The 22,077-nt window shown below is 43.8% G+C and overlaps 1 protein-coding gene across 2 annotated transcripts; it reads left to right on the top strand.

Moving 5' to 3' along the window:
* The first annotated feature begins 18,749 nt into the window (after positions 1–18,749).
* LOC123236150 (sorting nexin-22-like) lies at positions 18,750–21,882 on the top strand. 2 transcript variants are annotated; one of them, XM_044662430.1, is made up of 6 exons: positions 18,750–18,829; positions 19,609–19,692; positions 20,146–20,250; positions 20,726–20,820; positions 21,271–21,303; positions 21,698–21,882. In XM_044662430.1, the coding sequence occupies exons 1-6, from the start codon at positions 18,755–18,757 to the stop codon at positions 21,771–21,773; spliced, it is 468 nt and encodes a 155-aa protein (XP_044518365.1). In that variant the 5' UTR covers positions 18,750–18,754; the 3' UTR covers positions 21,774–21,882. The 2 variants fall into 2 exon arrangements, with proteins under 2 accessions (XP_044518365.1, XP_044518364.1); XM_044662429.1 differs by lacking the exon at positions 21,271–21,303.
* Positions 21,883–22,077: the final 195 nt, after the last annotated feature.

Below are 22,077 nucleotides of genomic sequence, written 5' to 3'. Positions count from 1 at the left end.
AGGAAGGAAGGAAGGAAGGAAGAAGGAAGGAAGGAAGGAAGGAAGATAGATTTCTGACAATGTATTTGTTTACCATGTGGATAAGAACAAGCTAAGGCAGTTCAGTGGAAAGGATTTTCTGAATGGAACTCCTAGAATCCAGAATGGCTCTGCCACTTTGCCAGGTTTTTTAAGTTTCTTTTTTATTAGCCACTCAAGCCTCATTCTCCACATCAGTAAAATGTTTTTTTTAATTAGCTATAAATTGGTTTCCTTTGTAATTATATATAATGTTTTTAAAACTACCAAAGGAGGGAAGGAAGAAAGAAGGGAAGGAAGGAAGGAAGGAGAGAGGGAGGGAAGGAAGGAGAGAGAGAGGGAAGGAAGGAAAGAAGGAAGGAGGGAAGGAAGGAGAGAGGGAGGGAAGGAAGGAAGGGAAGGAAGGAAGGAAGGAAAGAGATGTACTTTTGATGCCCAAAAGAATGTTTAGGACTAGAGATAGATGATAGTCATCAACACATAAGTGGTCATTGAACCCACAGGAGTAAATGAAATAACCAAGGAAAAGAGTGTAGATGTAGAGAAGAGAAAACTGACCAGGAGAGAACTTGGGAAGATAGCTAAGATACTATGAGCTCCACTTTTTTTTTTTAAAAAACCTTCACCTTCTGTCTTAGAATCAATGCTGTGTATGGGTTCTAGTGCAAAGCAGTAAGGGTTAGGCAATGGGGGTTAAGTGACTTGTCCAGGGTCACACAGCTAAGACATATCTAAATCCAGATTTGAACCTAGGACCTCCCATTTCTAGGCCTGACTCTCAATCCACTGAGCCACTTAGCTGCCCCATGGGCTACACTTCTAAAAGGCAAATCAACCCAGGAAGGATGAGGCTCTAAAGACTGAAATTTGGAATACAATTCGATTGCAGGAAAAAAGGAAAGAATTGTCTGAAGACACTGATGAGAATGCACAGAGAGTTCACTAACCATCTTGGAGGTTTTTAAGGACACAGTTTCTCATTCAGTTGTTTCAGTTGTGTCCCACTCTTTGTAACCCCATTTGGGATTTTCTTGGCAAAGATATTGGAGGGGTTTGTCATTTCCTTCTCCAGCTCATTTGACAGATGAGGAAACTGAGGCAAACAGGTTTAATTAAGTGCCTTGTGTGGGATCACACAACTAGTAAATATCTGAGTTTAGATTTGAATTTAGGAAGACGAGTCTTCCTGACTCCAGGCCCAGAACTCTAACCGCTGTGCCAAGGAGCTGCCCCAAATGTTCATTAACTATCTCTTTAATAATTTCCTAGATTTTTTTAGCCAGAAATTAAAGTCAATCTCAGTTGTCTATAGTTTGCAAATTCCATTCTCTTCCCTTTTCTGCAATTTGGGATATTTGGGGTCAAAAATTGCTTGACAAAGGGAGAGCTAGATGGCTCCATGGATGAGAGCCAGACCTAGAAATGGGAAGTGTTGGGTTCAAATGAGGCCCCAGACACTGTGTGACCCTGGGCAAGTCATTTAACCCCCCCATTGCCTAGTTCTTAACTGCTCTTCTGGTTCTAAAGACAGAAGGTAAGAATTGTTTTTTGTGCTGTTGTGTTTTTTTTTTTAATAATAAGTAATTGCCTTGACAAGCACAAGTTGTGAGAAACATGCTTAAGAGAGCACTTTGTCAGAAAAAGTTCTGGGAAGTTTACCTTAATAACACTCAGAAGTGTGACATGAACCCTCCAGTTTTAGTTTTATCTAGTATCTCAAGGTCTGAATGAAAAAATAAAAGGTAACTAAAACTTCCATACATTTTATCCTGGAGATCCCATTACTAGGCAAAGAACCCTAAAGGTCAAAGATAAGGGAGGGGGGAAATGGTCCTATATACAATATAATCATTGCCGCATTTTTTTATGGTAGCAAATAATTGAAAACAAAAAAGAACTCTTGAGTATTCACAACTGCAAGAAAGAATGCTCCAAGTCATTAATAATAAGAGAAATGCAAATCAAAACAACTCTGGGGTTTCCTATCATACTAGGCTAATTGGCAAAGATAACCAAAAATCACAATAGTCAAATGTTGGAAGAGTTGTAGAATGATAGGCAAACTAGTACATTGTTGGTGAAGTGGTGAGATAGCACCTGCATATGTTTTCTGGCTTTTTCAACCTATTGATGGTTTGTACTGATATTTTTTCCTCTTTAAAAAAAAATGCTATTTTTGCATGGGGAAGAGAAAAGATATGAAGAATAGCTCTACTCATGAAAGAAACAGAAGACATCAAACTTAATTAAAAAAAAAGCAGAGAGAATATTGGAATAGACAGAGAAAAGGCCTTTTCAGACTGAAAAAAATCTGAGCATTTTCTGGGAAGATGGGAAAAGAAAAGCGAAAACAGAAGGTCCTGGAGCTGGCAAGTGATCTTGGTTCCAAGCTTGCAGAACTGTTTCTTCATATGTAAAATGAAGGAATTGGCATCTTTCAGTTTTCACATTCTATGATCTCCTGATCACAAACATGGTAGGAGTTCTTGCTGCCAGCTGTGCTTGCTCATCTGAATCTTTACCTACTGTTGAACTGGAAAAAACAGAACTATTTAATAGTCAGAAAAACCACATCTTTACTTAAGGAGAGGGGTTCAGCATAACTTCTCAAGGCTTCCACAGGGAGCCCCTAGACTCTGGCTGCTCTGGCCACCGACCCCTACGACCGCCAACCACGCGAGATTGAAGGCTCCAAAGTACCATAGAATTTGGGAAACTTATATAGCTTTGGGGGAACTGAGGGACAGGGACATATGACTTTACCATGGCTACAAGGAAATGAGAGTGTGCAAGCTTGAGAAAGGAACCATAGCCAGAGGCTAGGGTGTCTGGGAAGGGGCTATTTACCATGGACACAAAAAGGATGGTCCCTGCCCAGGGCTTGGTCTTCTAGGGAAGGATCTCTGATACAAAGGGGAAGACTACTAGGATAAAAGGGTACTTAGCATTTGATTAAAATTTGTTAACTCCACCTAGCTAGGTCTATTAAATATCTTAAGGTCTGGTATTCAGTCTATAAGTGCTAGCTAAATCTGAAACTTCCCTCTGGGCGAATTCTCACTGGAACAGGGATGAACTTGGGGTTTCCAGCTTACAAGCTAACCCTAAAACTTGGGGTTCTCTTAGATTCCATGTTGACATTACCCTGGAATGTCCTGCCCTCTTCCCAGCTATCCCCAAGCGGTTAAGACTCAAGACCCAGCTTAAACATGAAGACTTCTCGGGCCATCTTAATCACTATCTATGAGTTCTAGACTTATTTTATCACTGGACAATTGTCCTACTTCCTTGTATTGTTACTTAGCTTTTTGAGGGCAGCTGGGTACTATTATGCCATAAGAAATGATGAAAGGAATGGAATCTGAGAAACCTGGTAAGATTTATATGAATTGACTGCAAAGAGAAATTAGCAGAACCAGGAGAAATGTTTGTGCTTTTATAACTAATATACTATATTATACATAATATAAAACAATATTATAATATATAATAAATAATATCTAAGATCCAATTATATACCTAAAGATGTAATAAGTAATATCTAAGCATAATATTATGATAATTGTATTTATATATTCTAATAGTTATAGTACCATAATAAAGACTATATTTTATAGTAATAAAATATACAATAACTAAAATAACAAAATACTGTAAAAAACAATAGCAGCAGGGGGAAGCTGGGTGGCCCAGTGGATTGAGAGTCAGGATTAGAGAAACGAAGTCCTGGGTTCAAATGTGACCAGACACTTCCTAGTGAGGTGACCCTGGGGAAGTCATTTAGCCCCTCCATTGCCTAGCCCTTACTGTTCCTCTGTCCTGGAACTGATCCACAGAAGCACTGATTCCAAGTTTTAAATAAATAAACAAATCAAGACAATGTAAGGAATAAAACAAATAAAAGCCCACAGATTCCCAGTCCAAATGCCATCAATCCAACCTCATCACCAGTCCACAGTGTCCTTCTGAATGTCACCTTCAGGGGTGTCCCTCCAAAGCCTCAGCTGTCCAGCCCCTTCGCTTGGGTGCAGTCCATCCTTTTTCAGCTGTCCTCATAGCTGTGTCTGCTGCTAGGAGAGAATCTGGAAGGGCATCTCTCAAATAGGGGTCAATCCATTGTCTTTATCAGGACCCAGGCCTCTAGCCAGAGAGTCCCCCTTCTTTCTCCTACTAATTTCAAGCCCACTTTCTGCTCTCCTCCACCAAGGTGGCAGTGGCAGCCACAGCCTGGAGGCATAGAGGCCACCCTCTGGTCACTGGATTCAGGATCTTGGACAGGGAAGTATTGGTTCTAAGATAGAAGGTAAAATTTAAAAAAAAAAGAGAGAGAGAGAGAGAAATGCAAAGGGAGAGGGACAAACTTAAAACATAAAATCACATAAAATAGACCCTGCGGCACTGAAAGAGTTTGCCTCAGGTTCTGAGTCTGCTCCAGCCCAACCTCCCAGATCTGCAGAGAAGGAGATGGACCCTTTTGGGACTCTTTGGATTTCCCTGGCCCATTCCCAGATCTTTACCTGTATGGAAACCTCAGTGTCTAGAACCCTGTCAAATACCCACCCGCAAGCATTAAGCTGATCAGTTCTTCGATCTGAAAGCCAACCTCCCTGATTCACCTCTCAGACTCACCAGATCTTTCAGCTCTTTCAGCGAATCTGGTGAATCAGACCCCAGGTGGCACCCAAACTTCAGGCTCACCAGCTAAGGCCATCTTGCGGACAAGCCGGGGTGTTCCAACCCCACAAAATCTCAACAGGTTTGGGTTGTGGGCACACAAACCCAAATTCTTGTCACAGTTCTCTCCCCTCCCCATCTGGACCTTCTCTGCTTTTTTTACTCTCACCTTCTTATCCCTTCGGGCTTGGAAGCTGACAGAGGCTCACCCAATTATCCCTCCTTGGGGAGGGCACCAGAATGACCAATGGGACATCCTACCAATCAGGGGAGGGTGTCAAGGGTCTCGCTACTGTTCCAGGAATCCCGGACGAGCCCCCATCAGTGGGAGATAAAAATGATGATTCGCTCAAAGACAAAACATGGAACAGAAGATAGGAGTAAAAAGAGGCAGCTGTTTATCCCCCTTCATGAAAGAGAAGACTTCAGTGATGGGCTAAGAAATGCCAACTGACCAGGCAGCAAGCAGTCAATATATACACAAGCCACACTCACACATACTCTGGGCCTTGACCTATAAATCAAAACTCCTGTGCTTCCAACCCAATTCAGGTGAGGTAAGGGGAGCAACTGAGCTGTTAACGGTCCTTTCTGTCCTTCCTCAGTCTCCCTCCTGAGCTTGTCCTGGAGTCCTCAGTCAATAAAATGGAACAAACTAGCCTTTGCAAGCCGATGTGCATCCTGAGAATAGCATCAATTCTGTCTCACCCAGGAGGGAATGAAAATAAATGTTTGTTTATTGAAAAATAAAATAAACAAATAACCTTTGAGGAAAAAAGGAGGTAGATCTGAAAATAGGGGAAAGAACCCTGGATCCCTGGGTATTCAAAGTGGCAGTTCTTGATTTTGCCACTTGGTAGCTGATGACTTTGAATAAGTCATTTTATTTCTCAAGCCTCAGTTTTCAACTGTAAAGAAGATAAAATGTAAAACAAAGATAAGAAAACCTCTCTGGCCTATATTACAGAGTTGGTGAGAGAATCAGATGTGAAAAGGAATGTGAAATCACTGGAGAATAGTATTTAAATGTTCTACAAATGTATAGTATTATTCTAATTAATGAGATTATTACCTATTAGAAGTAGGAGATACAGTTATAGCCTCCCTCTCCTACTCCAGGCTAAGCCCAATATAGATCCCATCATGAATGAGTAATGCTTTGCACCCAGTCCAAGAGGCTTTCTGGGGCCAAAACTCTTTCCACTCAGAGCCTGCAGCCTCTTATCCAGGGTCACTTTTATATACAGCCAATTGAGAACTGAGGAGCCCTCAATCTACCCAGTGGAGAACTGGGGTACTGACTGGCTTTTGGAGGGTACCTTATGGTACTTCATCTAGGGATTTTTCCTGGAACCTAGAAATCCCATATGGGAATGGTCCCAGGGTTCCATGGAGTCCTCTCACCCCCAAACTCCAGCAGGTGCGGCCCCCTCCCAGCCTCCACTGCCTAGCCAGGGTGCAGATGATCTAGCTGGAGCATTGAACCCATGAAGAATACAGCCTTTGTGTCCAGCAGTCCTGGGGCTGAGCCCAGGGTTGTGTTTATTTTCTTAAAGGGGTTCATCCACCCTCCTCAGCAGCCTTAGCCACACAAGGGTGGCACTTAAGAAAACTTTTTTTTTTTAAACCTTGCAGTGAAAAGGGGTTTTGTATGCAGAGGGAATGGAGAGGAGGAAGAGGAAGGGGTGCCTTCATCCTGAGACAGCCAACCCAGACCTGCTGGGTCAGCCCTAGAGAAACAGCTGCCCATAAACCCTGGCTGCCCAAGGCAAAGAGGAGCTCAGTTACTCAGAGCATAGGAGATGGGTGGAGAGGGAAGCAGAGTGATCTTCCAGTCTAAACCTTTTTTCTTGTTTTCTTTGCTATCCTTGAGCTCAGCCCCTCCCAAACTCTAGCTCAATAGATGTGACCTTTGCTCTCCACTACCCCATTTTCCAGGGACTCCACCCCTGTTCTTAGCAATGCTTGGGGCTGGCAGAGGTTGCCAAGTAGCTGCACTGAATGGGCAGCTGTGGGTTCAGCCTGGGATGTCTGGCCACCCTCTCTGTCTTCTCACCATCTCTGACACAAAGGAGAACACAGAGTCAGCCTGGAACATTCTCCTGCATGAAGTGGGTACAAGGCTGGACGGAGCACTCAGCGTTAATTCTAACCTAAGCCCCTTATATTACAGAGAAGGGAACCCAGCACAGATATCAGAGGGCTGTGTAGGCATTGAGCCCAAGCCCCTTGTTTTACAGGCGAGGAATCTGGGAAGTTCAATTCCCCAAAATTTCATTTTATTTTTTAAATTCTGAACTGCCACAGGGAAAAAAAAAAGAGAAAAGACCATTTCTATATACAAACAAAAAGGATTCTCTATGAAATCCTATCTTCATTTCATACTTGTTTTTTAAGAAGCATAAAATAAATTATATGTGTTACTTTCAAAACTGTCCTGTTAGTCTCTGCTTCCTTCTGAACTGTCTTTCATTGTCTTCTGGGCATTTTTATTTTGTCTTATTTTTATTTTTTATAAGTATTTTTCTGTGATTACATGATTCATGTACTTTCCCTCCTCTTTTCCCCTCCCTGCTCCCAGAGCAGACAAGCAATTCTACTGGGTTATACATGTATTATCACTCAATACCTATTTCCATATCAATCATTTTTGTAATGGTCTTTTAAAAACCTAAACCCCACATTGAATGCCCATATAAACAAGTGAAAAATCAGATGTTTTCCTTCTGCATTTCTATTCCCACAGTTCTTTCTCTCAATGCAGATAGCATTCCTTCTCATAAATTCCTCCGGATTGTCCTGGATTATTGAATTGCTATCAGTAGCAAAGTGGATCACATATAATTGTCCCACAATATTTCAGTCTCTTTGTACAATGTCCTCGGTTCTGCTCATTTCATTCCACATCAGTTTGTGGAGACCTTTCCAGCTTGTATGGAAATCAAGCAGTTCATCATTCTTATAGCACAATGGTATTCCATCACCAGCATATACCACAATTTGTTCAGCCATTCCCCAGTTGAGGGACATCCCCTCATTTTCCAATTTTTTTGCCACCACAAAGTACAGCTATGAATATTTTTGAATAACTATTTTTAATCTCTTTGGGGTACAAAATTAGTAGTGGTATTGCTGGATCAAATTGCCTTCCAGAATGGTTGGATCAATTCACAACTCCACCAGCAGTGTATTAGTGTCTTCTGGGCAATTTTTAAAGTGGTGTTGGTCAGTCCTTTCACATGTGTCTGAGTCTTCGTGGCCCCATTTGGGTTTTTTTGGCAAAGATACCAGAATGGTTTGCTATTTCCTTCTCTAGCTCATATTATTGATGAGGAAACTGAGGCAAACAGGATTAAGTGACTTGCCCAGGGTCACATAGCTAGTAAGTATCTGAGGCTGGATATGAATTCAATTCTTCCTGACTTCCAGTGGGGCACTCTTTCTACTGAGCCACCTAACTGCCTAGTAACACTATAAAAAAAAAAGTGTTTCAATAATCTTTTTTAATTTTTTTGTCACTCTTACTATTCTTTTTTCTTCTTCCCCAAAATAAGAGAACAATTCCATCCATCATTCCAGACCCCCACCATTAAGTGAAGGGAGAGGATGAATTTCTATCCATGTTTCCTGCCCTGAAGGAGAAGATTAGACAAACCATTTCTTTCACTCCAAGTTCTTGCTTTCTTGCCTGAACTGCCCAAGGCTCTGAAATATCTCCAACTTGAGTTCATAATTCTACTGGCATTGAAAATCATTCTAAAAATTTCCCTTAATGATAAACAAACCCCCCAGTCATCCTCTCTGCAACCCAGTCATTTCTGAAACCTCAGGTCTTCAGTCAAACCCTGTTTCCTACACATCACTGCCTGATTCCTTATTTCCACTCCCCTCTACCTACCCCACCAATGTCCCACCCCTTCCACTGTACCCTCTGGAATACCTAGACTATAGGCAACAAATTTGCTTTCAACTAGCTTCTAAATCAGTTTGTAGGGGCCGAGTGATCAATCTCCTATTTGGCAGCCCTCTTGGCAGGGAATATATTATTAGTTTCTGCAAACAGTTTCCTGGACACAGATTTTCTAATAGAAGGAGAAGAAATAAGTAACTTTTCAAAAACTATAATGTCTTCAAAGGTTATTGAATCTTATTTTTTTACTTTTCTTACTTTATCCATCTTTTTGCTCTTACTAAGACATAGCTCCCTCATGATGACACAGGCTCCTTGGCCACCCTTTCCAATTCTGATGACATTTTCATTCTCCCTGACTAGGAGCTGGGATGGGGGGAGTTGGAATATTCCTTGTTTCCCACTGCCACTTCTCAGTTCTCTCTACCACCATCCTCAGTCCCCTCACCTCCTTTGGGGTTCACTCAATCTATATCTACTACCCACTCAAAATCCTGGTAGCTGTAGCCTATAGAGCTGCAGGACACAAATCCCTCCTTCCTTAATGGCTTGTGATTTTTCCTTCCCATCTCTTGCCCTCATACTAGGGAAACTCAACATACCTGATGCTATTCCCTCAAACACCCTAACCTCCCAGTTCCTCAGCTTACTCACTTTCCATAACTGACTTCTCTACTTCACCTCAGCCACACATAAAGATGGCCATACTTTCAGTCTTATCATTACCCACCAGCCATTGTGGCACTTACATATTTATGAACTCTAAAATCCCTTTATCTGATCACAAGCTACTGGCATTCCATCTCTCCTTCTGCCTTCCATTTCCAAACCCTGATCTTTGTCTACACTAGGATCTCTAGTCCCTCTACTCTACCTCTTTCCCAAATAATCACCCCTGTACTGGCTATACTATTGTTTCCCCATCTTGATGTGTTAGCGAACCACATGAACTCTCCACGGTCCTCTTTAATCCCTGGTGCCCTTATCCTATCACTAATCTTGCTCTGCCAAGCCTCGGTCTTGAAGCCCTCCCAACATCTGATGCCTTTTATCCTATGCATGTGAATAAAATCATGCCATTGTCCTAATTGGGTACACTAGAGGTTTATGTATTAATAGCCTCAACTGAGCCTTCCTTCCTACAAGGCTATCTCCCTAATTGACTCATTATCCCACTCACCCACCAGTGACTCTTCCAAACCTTTTCAAACCTCCAGTGTCTCTCTTACCACCTTTCTCAGTGGAGAACCTTTCTTCATATTTTATTTTAAAAGTTGAGGCTATTTGCCAAGAGCTCCCTCTTCTTCCCCTCCTTATCTCATATTACTCATGTGCTTTTTGCCTCTATCTCCTTCTTCACTTGTCTCATAGAATGAAGTGGCCCTTGTTATGAGATCGACTCCTCTACATGAACAAGTGATCCAACTCCATCCCATCATCTCTCTGTCCCCATCCTCTTACTTATCTTCAGTCTCTTCCTGTCTATTTATTGGCCCCTTTCCCTACTGCCTATAAAAAATATCCATGTTTCCCCAATCCTCAAAAAATCCACTTAATCCATCCATTCCTGCTTATCCTCACCCCATATCTCTCCTGACAACTGTGGCTAAAGTCCTTGAGAAGGCCATTTACAATAGGTGCCTCCACTTTCCTCTGACTCTTTTTCTTAATTATCTACAGTCTGGCTCCCAGCCTTATTATTCAACCCAAACTACTCTCTCCCAAGTTACTAATAATGATTTAAGCGCCCAATCTAATGGCCTTTTCTTTTTTTAAAAAACATTTATTAATATTTACATTTTAAAAAAGTTAACATGGTTACATCATTCATGTTCTTACTTTCCCCTTCGCCCCCTCCAAATTCCCCTCCTCCCATTGCTGATGCACATTTCCACTTGTTTTAACATGTGTCATCGATCAAGTCTTATTTCCAAATTGTTGATAGTTGCATTTGTGTGGTAGTTTTGAATCTACATCCCCAATCATGTCCGCCTCAACCCATGTGTTCAAGCAGTTGTTTTTCTTCTGTTCCTCTCCTGCAGTCCTTCCTCTGAATGTGGGTAGCGTTCTTTTCCATAAGTCCCTCAGAATTGTCCTGGGTCATTGTGTTGCTGCTTGTACAGAAGTCTATTACATTCTATTTTACCACGGTGTATCAGTCTCTGTGTACAATGTTTTTCTGGCTCTGCTCCTTTCACTCTGCATCAGTTCCTGGAGGTCTTTCCAGTTCACATGGAATTCCTCCAGTTTATTATTCCTTTGAGTGCAATAGTATTCCATCACCAGTATATACCACAATTTGCTTAGCCATTCTCCAATTGACGGGCATACCCTCATTTTCCAGTTTTTTGCCACCACAAAAAGCACGGCTATAAATATTTTCGTACAAGTCTGTTTATCTATGATCTCTTTGGGATACAGACCCAACAATGGTATGGCTGGATCAAAGGGCAGCCATTCTTTTATAGTAATGGCCTTTTCTTGATCCTCATCTTTCTTGACCTCTCTACAGCTTCTGATACCGTTGATCACTCTTTTCTTCTTGTTACTCTCTTTTTTTTCTCAGTTTTCAAGGAAGTATTCTTTCTTGGTCCTACTGCAACCTCTTTGATTGCTTCTTCTCAGTTTCTTCATCCATGTCTTGCCTGATAATCACAAGGGTGCCATAGGGCTCAGTCTTGGACCCTCTTCTCATAATCTCATCAGTTTCCATAGATTCACTTATCATCCCTATGCTAAGGATTCTCAAATCTACTTATTTAGCCCAAACCCCTCTGCTTGACCTCCAGTCTTATATCTCCAAAAGCCTTCTAGACATCTTAAATTCAACACATCCAAAAGTGAACTCAATAATCTCCCCTCCCCACCTAAAGTCTCCTTATTTCTGGACTTCCCTGTTACTGCCAACGATGCCACCATTTTCCAAGTCCCCCAAGGTCACAATATTAATGTCATCTGTACCTCTCCACTGTCTCTTACCCTCTATATCTAATTAGTTATCAAGTCCTGTCATTTCTACCTTTGTAGCATCTCTCAAATATTCTCTTTCTCTCCTCTGACTCTGCCACCAACCTGGTCCAGGCCCTCCTAACCTCACACTTGGATGGCTGCAATAGCCTGTTGGTGGGTCTGTCTGCCACATATTTCTTCTTCACTCCAGTCCATCCTATACTTAGCCATTAAAGTGATTTTCCTAAAGTATGGGGGCATGTCGTCTCCCTATTTAATAAACTCTAGGCTCTCTAATAGCTCTAGGATAAAATATAAAATCCTGTTTTGTATTCAAAGCTCTTAAAAGTCTACCCTGACCCTCCATTTCCAGTTTTCTCATATTTTACTCCCCCACAAGTACTCTGCAGCCCAGTGACACCGGCCTCCGTGATGTTCCTCGAACAAGACATTCTGTCCCCCAACTCTGGGAATTTTCACAGGGTGTCCCTCATGCGTGCAATGTTCTCCTCATCTCTGCCTTCTGCCTTCCTTAGTGTCCTCGATAAAATCTTGTCTTCTTCAAGAAGCCCTTCCTAGGGGGCAGCTGGGTAGCTCAGTGGATTGAGAGCCAGGCCTAGATATGGGAGGTCCTGGGTTCAAATCTGGCCTCACATCTGGAAGGTAAGGGTTTAAAAAAAAAAGCCCTTCCTAATCCCCCCTTTTTAAAATTAATTAATTAGTCAACTAATTAATTTAGAATATTTTTCCATGGTTACATGATTCATGATCTTCCCCCCCTTTCCCCCTTCCTCTCTCTCTCTCTCTCTCTCTCTCTCTCTCTCCCTCTTCTCTCCCTGTTCTCTCTCTCTCTCAACCCTTACCTTTCATCTTAGAAACAATACTATATTTTGGTTCCCAGGCAAAGCAGTAAGGGCTGGGCAATGGGAGTTAAATGACTTGCCCAGGGTCACACAGCTAAGAAGTATCTGAGGCTAGATTTGAACTCAGCCCCTCCCATCTCTAGGCCTGGCTCTCAATCCACTGAGCCACCTAGCTATATCCCCAACCCCTCAATCCCTCTTAACTCTTGTTCCTTGGACCTGTTGATTTTAACTGAGTTTTTAGGTGAGGGAGGAGAATGATGAGAGGAAAGAAAGTTAGCAAAAGTGATGCTGAAAAAAGGATGTTGAAACTTTTTTTAAGTGCACAGAAGAGAACAGAAGGAAGTTCAGAATGAAACAAGCAAGACCAATGGCACAACTTTAAAAGTAATGCATAAAATTAATCATATACTTTTAAAGCTGTGGGAAATAGAGATTCACAGTTTCATAAAAGATCCTCTTTTTGTGTTCTGCTAAATGCTTTATGTATGCTTTTTTTTTTTTTTTTTTTTTTTTTTTTTTTTTTTTTTTTAGTTTTGGTGTTTAAGTTTTCAAGATTTTAAAACTTTTTTTTAATGTTCCCACCATGCCAGGAGGAAACGGGGGCAGTGAGTACTGTCCTCCTGGCTCCAAGGAGCTGCCATCAGAACTCCTTGCCGCAAGCCAGCCCCAGGCCGTTCCATCCACTGCAGAACAGTGGAGCTACACTTTCCTCAGGGACATCAGCCCCATCTACAAACTCTGGGGCTTTGGAAGGAGAGAAACACCACAAAGGCCAGGCAGTCCTCAGTTTTGGAATTGTCCCTTGACTACATGTCCCTCACACGTGTCTCTTGCTACCAAGTCCATTGCTCATGCCCATTTTTATTTCTCTTTAATCTCTAAGACCAAGTTCTGGGTGGACAGGGGCAAAGCTTAGGGAGGAAAGGGGAGATGAAAAGGTTTAGGGTTATAAAATAAGGGGACAGGGGAAAAGGTCCAGACTTCATGGCAGCAAGGATTACAAAGGCCCAAGTTTGTAATTTCCTGCAAACTGAGATTATTAAATCTTATATGATGGATGGGGCCTGGCTGACTTATGCCTAGGCTGGGGCAAAGCCGGTCATAATTGCCACTACCATCAAAATAAGGTTAATAATAAAAAGCTGCGATTTACATAATAACACTTTACATACATGATTTTATTTGAGTCTCCCAATAATCTCCTGAGCTGGCTATTATTACTCCTACTTGAAAGAAGAGGAAACTGAAGGTCATACAGAAAGTATCTGGGGTAGGATTTGAACCTAAGACTTTCTGGACTCCCAAGCCCCACACATTCTCCCTATTTCTCTCTCTCTCTGGCTGGGTCTCTTTTGAGACTTGGTCTCTCTCTCTTAGCCAGAACGGAAGTAAAGAGCTACTCAGGAGTCATCATGAAAGCTCTGCCTCCTTCCCCAAGCCCTCTTTAGGCAGCTTGCCCATCCCATCCTCCCTGCTCTCAGGGGCTCCTCATGCTGGTACCCCATTTGTCCTATTAGATGGTGACCTCCTGGAGGGCAGGAACTATCCTCCAACATCCCTAGTGCTCAGCACAGTGACTAGCACATAACAGATACTTTAAAAAGTTTGAGGAGCAGCTAGATACCACAGTGGATAGAGCACCAGACTTGGAGTCTGGAGGACCTGGAATCAAATGGAACCTCAGATTCTTCTTAGCTGTGTGACCCTGGGCAAGTCACTTAATCCCCATTCCTAGCCTAGAATTGATACTAAGATAGAAAGTAAAGGTTTAAAAAAGTAAATAAAGACTGAGTGATTGAGACTCTGAGGCCAGCTACAAGTCAGAACTCCAGAGCTCAAACTATCTGTATGATCCTGGACAAATCACTTAATCCTGTATGCCTCAGTTTCCTTATCTGTCAAATGAGTTGGAGAAGGAAATGACAAACCACTACAGTATCTACCAAACTTATCCTACCCTAGGTGGACACTGATCTATCCAGCTTACTTCTCTCCTTCAAAAAGATCCTGCTCCACTAGCAGCATTGCAATGACCCAGGACAATCCCGAAGGACTTATGAGAAAGAGCACTATCTGCACCCAGAGAAAGAACTGTGGGAGCAGAAACACAGAAGAAAAACAACTGCTTGATCACATGGTTCCATGGGGATATGATTGGAGATGTAGACTCTAAACGATTACCCTAGTACAAATATCAATAATATGGAAATAGGTCTTGATCAATAACACATGTAAAACCCAGTGGAACTGCTTGTTGGCTCTGGGAGAGGGATGGAAGGAGGGGAGAGAAAGAACATGAATCATGGAACCATGGAAAATTTTTTCATAATTAATCAATAAAATAAAAATAAATAATAAAAAAAAGATACTGCTATGAGAGTGAAAGAGCTCAGACAAAGCCCCCACAGGATGAAGCTGTGGAATTTAACATAAGGAAACGAAACTCCAATAGTTCTCCTTGCCAGTGGTCATTTCTCCTTAAAGAGAAATAGATCCAATCCTGATGGCGGGGCTCCTAAAGAATGCTGCTCTTGGAGATCTGGGAGCCATTTAGGATAAGAAGGGCACCAAGGAAGCAGTGCTGCCCCTTCTCCCACCCCACACCTTGCTGGCACAGTTCCTGGTACATAGTACGTACTTAATAAATGCTTGTTGGATTAAAGTGAATTAAAAGGGCAAGAGAGACCAGGGCAAGAGCAGGTCAGGGTCCAGACCTCCAGCTCATTCTTGCTCCAGTATAACTAGGGAAGGCAAAGGGTGGGAAGGACAGCCCTACTACAAACTCAGCAAATTCAGTACTGAAGTCCACAGCACAGGCTGATAGAAAGACCTATAGACCTGGGCTCAGATTCTGACTGGGACTCCAACCAATTTCCTCTTTCTTGTACTCAGTTTCCCTGGCTATATGGTAATGAGTTGGGTTTAGACTAAGATCATCTCAAGAATTCTAACTATTCTGGGGTCTTAGAGAAGGATTCTGTGAAGGTGGAGACTTAGACTAGGATAGAGATCAGACAATGCATGTGTGTGTCCTCCTATAGCATTGCCAGAGGTCTGGATGCAATTTGATTGATCACAAAATAAAGACCTAATTATATCAGAGAGGAGAATTTTCTGACATTAAAAATGTGTCCTTATTTTTAAATATGTGTATGTGTATGTATGCATGTATTTACGTATCTATTTCTCTCTCTCTTTTTTTTAATCCTTACTTTCTATCTTAGAAGCAATAAAAGTATCAGTTCCAAGGCAGAAGAGCTGTAAGGGGTAGGCAACTGGGGTCAAGGGACTTAAGGTCCTACAGCTAGGAAATGTCCAAGGCCAGATTTGAACCCAGGACTTCCTGCTCCAAGTCACTAGCTGCCCCCTATCTCTTTATCACTTGAACATCTAGCCAAGAAGTGAGGGGAGGCTGATTCTGCTCCTCAGGGACTTTTACCATAGGGAGTGCCTAACTGGGTTACTCCAGAAAGAAACCCAGAGAGATTGAACTCACAGCTTCTCTAGGGTCTGAGTTAGGTAATGTTGTGGATAGAACTTCCACTGTAGAGTCTTCTGAGTTCAAATCTGGCCTCAGATACTTACTAGCTGTATGACCTTGGGCAAATCACTTAACTCTGTCTGTCTCAGTTTCCTCATCGGTAGAATGAGCTGGAGAAGGAAATGGCAAACCATTCCAGTATCTTTGCCAAAAAATTCCCAACTGGAGTCACAAAGGGTTGGATATGACTGAACAACTAATTATTTCAAAAGAATGAAAATCTAAATTGACCTTTAACAAGCATGATGAAAAAAGGAGTTTATATTTTTTCCTAAAGGTAACAGAGAGACACTGAGGTTTGAGTAGGGTGGTGACATGGTCAGATGTTTTATTTAGGAAAATTATTTTGACAGCTGTGTGGACAATGGATGAGAGACAGTAGAGACTGGATTGGTAGGCTGAGAGACTAATTAGGGGGCTGTTGCAATCATCTAGGTGAGAGGGGATATGGGTCAGAACCAGGATGGTGGCCCTGTAAATAAAGAGAAGGGGAAAAGTTTGAGAGATGTTGTGAAGGCAGAAAGGGCAATATCTAGCAAGTTTTTGGATGTGTGGGGAATGCAATCTTCCAGACATAATTCTAGCCCTTTCTCCGCATACCCCTTCCCCCATCCTAGGAAAAAGTGAGCTTCTATGGGTTTTCCCTTCCTCTTACAACCTTTACACAACAAAATTGCAATGTTAAACATTCTTCTTGTGGGGGCAGATTTTAGGAAACAGAGACAGAGGTCATGTAACTGGTAGAGAGTAAGGTTTGAAAAACCTATACTACCAGAAAGCCAAGGACAAAGTATTTATGGCAGCACTTTTTGTGGGAACACAAAACTGAGAACAAAGTAGATGCTCATGGATTAGGGAAGGGCCAAAGGGGTAGTGGCCCATCAATGGAATAGACTATTACAGGATCAACAAGAAATGATGAAAATGAGGAACACAGAGAAGCCTAGAAAGACTTATATGAACTGAAACACAATGAAGTAAGAACCAGGAAAACAATATATCTTATGACTACAACAGTATAAATGGAAACAACAAAACAATAAAAACTGAGGATTGTTAAATTATAATAGCCAAACTTGACCCCAAATCAGAGACAGAGATGGTAAGACTTTTCCCTTCTATGCTTTGAAGAACTGGGGGCCTAGATATGAAGGATTCTGCTAATAAAGTCATACTTTTTGATACATTGTTTAGGTTTGTGGACATTTATTTTTCTTTCTTCAAACTTTATTCTAAAGGATATCTTTCTGGAAGTGGGAGAGGAGGAGTGCACCAGAAGAATACAGTGGGAGGGGGCAGTTCTAAGATGGAAGGTAAGAGTTTAAAAAACAAGAAGAATACAGTGGGTAATAAAAGGTGATAAAAAAAAAACAAAGAGTAGTGGTAAAAAAAATTATAATTATTATCATCATTATTTAAAAGAACAAAGGGAAGGAGAGGAGAGAAAAATATTTTCCAAAAATGGAGATAGAACCATGACTAGTATTTTTCCTGCCTTAGATAAGCATCATCAAAAACACTCTGAAATAAATTTTTTTTGTTTTTGTTAAACCTTTACCTTCTGTCTTAGAATCCATTAGTATCAGTTCCAAGGCAGAGAAGTGGTAAGGGCTAAGCAATTGGGGTTAAGTGACTGGCTTAGGGTCACAAAGGTAGGAAGTTTCTGAGGTCACATTTGAATCCAGGATATCCTGGCTCCAGGCCTGACTCTTTATCCACTGAGCCCTAAAATCAATTTTTAAGGCAAAGTGGGGGAGGCAGTTAAGGATCCCCAGGGCACCCATCCTCACAAGTCTCTGGGGTACAACTATTGACTGGAACCATTTGACATTCAGTACCTTCCTAATGATTGTTACCTAGGTGTTCAGTTTATAGAATCTGACATAGATTCTGGTTGGGTAGGAGGTGACTCATTTTGAAGCTCGGACAAGATGAGTGATTAACTAACCTGGAAGGTCAAATACTGAAGCTGAAGCTTAAATCCTTTGGCCAAGGTCAGTGAGAAGACAGGACTCCTTGGAAAAGACGCTGATGCTAGGAAAGACTGAAGACAAAAGGAGAAATGGATGAGATGGATGCATAGTCATGGAAACGTCACATGAACTCGGCCAGACTTCGGGAGATGGTGGAGGATAGAAGGGTCTGGCGTGCCGTGGTCCTTGGGGTCCGGAAGAATTGGGCACGAATGAAGGACTCTACCACAACAAGAAAAGGTCATAGCGAATAACTTAGGATATAAATTCAGATACTCTCCCTCTGTAGGCTCAGTCCCTTTATACTCCATTATTTCTTCCATCTCTGGGGGCCTGGAGATGGGGTCAGCCTTCTCTAAATTTCAGCACACTGGGCAAAGCCCTGACTGCTCAGTCCGAGTTATTCTTCTAAACGGTCTGGGCGCTCCACCAGAACATAAGCATCTAGAGGGAAGTCATTCCGTCTACGTTCCAGCGTCCTTCCAGCCCAGCAAAGAGAAGCTGGTCGAAAAGATTGGAACCCTCGCGTAGGCTTCCCTGTGCTCCCAGAATTCTCTGGAGCTGGGCACCCCAAAAGCTGACCTCCGCCCCAGGTAGCCTTAGCCTGCCCGCCCTACTTTCTTCGGACGGGAGGAGGAGGGGAACCTCCGCACCCGGGAGAAGAGCGGGGGCGGGGCCCAGGTGGGGCGGGCCTGGCGGGGCGGGGGGGGGGGGAGAGGCGGGGCCAGTCGCTCTGTCTAACCCTCGAGGGAGCGCCCCGGAGCCGGAGCCCTGGATCCTGCAGTCGCAGAGCGCCGGGGCTGGAAGTGGGATGGGGTTGGGGATGCTACAAGTACACATTCCTTCTGTGGGGCCGGAGGCTGCGGAGTCGGAGAGGAACCTGGAGAAAGGACATATGGTGAGTGCTGGGGCCGTCGCTCCCTCCGGGAAACGAGTCCTGGAGTTCCTTGCCTGGAGGATTTCAAAGCGTCGGGGAGGCGCCGTTCGCTATTGGGGGACGGAAGGTAACCCTGGGCACGGGGCTGGAGAGACCTGAATAGGAGCTGTGAAGAGACGCTCGGACTAGTTTCATTCCGAAGTTTCTCTCCCTCCGCCACTCGAGTTTGGGGGACTTCATCCCCCATGCATCTTTCTCCTGGATGTTAATTGAGAGGCCGGGGCTGGAGGACGGAAGGCAGATATTTCCGCGTCCGCCGCCCCCAGCGGGGTTAGCGGCACTTAATTACATCCCAGCGGAGTGGGGAAATGGAGGTTGGAGGGGGTGCGGGGGTGGTCTTTGAACCTTGTAATTGATGAACTTTGCCCTGCGGGGCAGAGGAGTGGAATTGCTTCTAACTCCTTCACTCCCCCACCCACCCTAACTTGCTAGAAGAGGGAGAGGAATGGGAGGTGAGCAGCTCTGTTAGGTGTCCCGGGGATCCCCCTAGAGCTGAGGCAGCTCTGAAACGGCCTTTGTGAGGGGCGATGCCCGACTGCAGAAATTGGCTACTGGGAGAGGGTTGGAATTGAGTCCCCTCCCACCCGCGCTGGGGTAGAAAGAGAAGAGACTAGCAGTGGCGACCCTCTAGTTCTCCCTGGCTATTCCTTTACATTCTTTCTTCTGCCCTGAATTTGCCCGGACTTGGGTGGCTCACTCGTTCTCATTCCTTACTGCCTCCCCCCTTCAACGCCTTTTAGGTGTTCAGGGTGGAGGTCCTCTGCAACGGGAGAAAGCACACCATTTATCGGCGCTACAGTGAATTCCATGCCCTGCACAAGCAGGTGAGAAGTAGGTTGGGCCTGTTCCCCGGGATACAGAGAACAGAATGGCGGGAGAGCCCTACCTTCTCTTCTACCTGGGGCAAAACTTCAGCCCTCGGTCGAGCTGGTATCCGGCGCTACTGGTCTGACACCCACCTTTCCTTCAAAACACCAGTCTCTCCCGGGGTGAAGAGGGGAAAGGAGTGGTGGGCACAGTGGGAGGATTCCAGTCTGGGGGCAAGTCAAGGTACACTGGAGTCTATGGCTTTTTAGGGTCTTCCCTACCTACCGTTAGAAGTAGTCTCTCAGGGTATTTATTTAGCTTAAGAAGTCTGAATTTACCTCTCCTCTACAGGAACCTACCCAGAAGAGGCAGAGTTAGGGTAAAGTTCTGGGAGGATGAGTCTCTATCTAGGGCCCCAGGTCTAGGTAGAACTGGGAGTTCTAAAGCAGGTTTCTTATGGCTTTGGACAGATTAAGAAGTCTTGCAAAGTGCCTGACTTTCCTCCCAAACGGGTACCTAACTGGAGGCACAAGGTTCTGGAGCAACGACGACAGGGGTTAGAGGCTTATATCCAGGTGAGAAGGGCAGAATTGGGCTTCTTTTTGTCTAGGGACTAACTTCAGATCTCAGTAGAGAATCTTTTTGTAGAAATCCTTTCACCACAGGGTTGTGATGATGATGATGTATATCAAGTGGGTAACACAGGATTGCCTGTGTATCTGTGTTTATGTGGCTGGCCCTCAGTATCCCTGAACCATGCCTGGAATCCACCCCTTCCTCACCTCTGGTGGGATCCCACTTTCCTTCATGATTCACTTCAAAAACCTGCTACATGAAGTCTTTTCTGACACCTTGTCACCTTGGTTGTGGGGGCCCATCCCATAACCACCTTATGTTTCTGTTCTCTACAGAAGTATTGTGTATATACATCTGTCTCTCTCATTAGAATGTAGGCTCCTTGAAGGCAGGAACTGTTTCACTCTTGTCTTTTTATTTCCAATGCATATCATAGTAAGCATTTAATAAGTGTGTATTGACTGTGCTCCCCAGGGTGTCCTGTATCTCAATCAGGAAGTCCCCAAGGAAGTGCTGGAATTCTTGAAGCTTCGACATTTCCCTTCAGATTCCAAAGCTAGCGACATGGAGTGAGTTGATTGTGGAAGCTTAAAGGAGGGTGGGATGAGAAGGGTCCTCAGGTTATGTCTTCAGATAAACCTTAAGGACATCAGTGGACATCTGGGCCTGGAGGTACCTAAATCCAGCATGTAGGCACCAGCGCAAATCTGTTTTGTCTTTGTACCTGGGTTTGCTGCCCTTCCTTAAGGCTCTAACACTTCTTCCATCACATAACTGATTCTTATCCCAGTACTCTTAATATTTTTCCAGGTGGGCTCTTAGCCTTAAAATTCCCTCCCATTCACTCTTAAGTTGGCCAGCAGCTTAACTAATAGGGCCCTAGAGGTTGGGACAGTCCAAGTTGTCTCCACCCCTACCCTCACCCTCGCCTCCCTGGAGAGCTGCAGGGACTTTTTCTGGTTCAGGTGCTACTCACAGGGGCTGGCACCAGTCATTGATGTGCCTCTTCTCCCTTTCAGCTCACTGGGCAAGTTTCTGCCCAGCAACAGCAGGCAAATTGAAGAACTTACCCCTTGTCCTGCTTCCCTGGCCAGGGATTCAGGTGCCTGCTGCCCCCTTGTGGTCCCAATGAGGGCATTTCTTCCAAAGGAAACCTGTACCAGGTTGTCTTAAGTGTCAGATTTAGGGCTTGAAAGGACCTTCCTCAGATCGAGACCCAAAGTGATTTGCCCAGTCACAAAGGCAATTCTTTATATCTCCCCCCAAATTGTCCAGAGACTGTATAAGAATGCAAAGTCCCCAGCATTCTTGTTTGGTGTCCTAGATCCCGTTCAACTTGCATTTCTGTTCTTGGTGGCCCTCTTTCCATTCAAGGCATCCTCCATCCCAGGCACAATTGGGGCTTTATGTAAGTAGCAAGATCTGACCAACCTCTTTTCCCTCTAGTGCTCACCAACCCCACAGACCAGTCCTGAAATTCCACAGGGATCCCTACCTGCAAAGCCCTTCTCTAGGTAAGTAAAATGTCCAGGGCTGAGAAAATGGCAGTAATTATGAAGTCAAATCTTGGCACCCACCTGGGACGGGGGACCTCCCTGTCCCTGCTCTAATGGCATGACCCCAATAGTTGAGACAACCCAAGGGAGCAGCTCCTAGAACCAAGCTGATCTGGATGAATGCAGCAGATGGGCCTCAGGAGCCCACCCCCTCCCGAGGCTCCCACGTGGGGATCCAACAGATGCCTCCGATGGCTGTTCTTGGGCTGCCGTCTCCGCCTGGTTCCAACTTGAGAGCCAGCGAGTGAATGTCATCCTTAAGGATGGACG

The sequence above is a fragment of the Gracilinanus agilis genome, chromosome 2 (assembly GCF_016433145.1).
Source record: "Gracilinanus agilis isolate LMUSP501 chromosome 2, AgileGrace, whole genome shotgun sequence".
NCBI classification, from domain to species: Eukaryota; Metazoa; Chordata; class Mammalia; order Didelphimorphia; family Didelphidae; genus Gracilinanus; species Gracilinanus agilis.
Note: the sequence above shows the minus strand (reverse complement) of the source record. Positions and strands in the feature narration are given on the sequence as shown.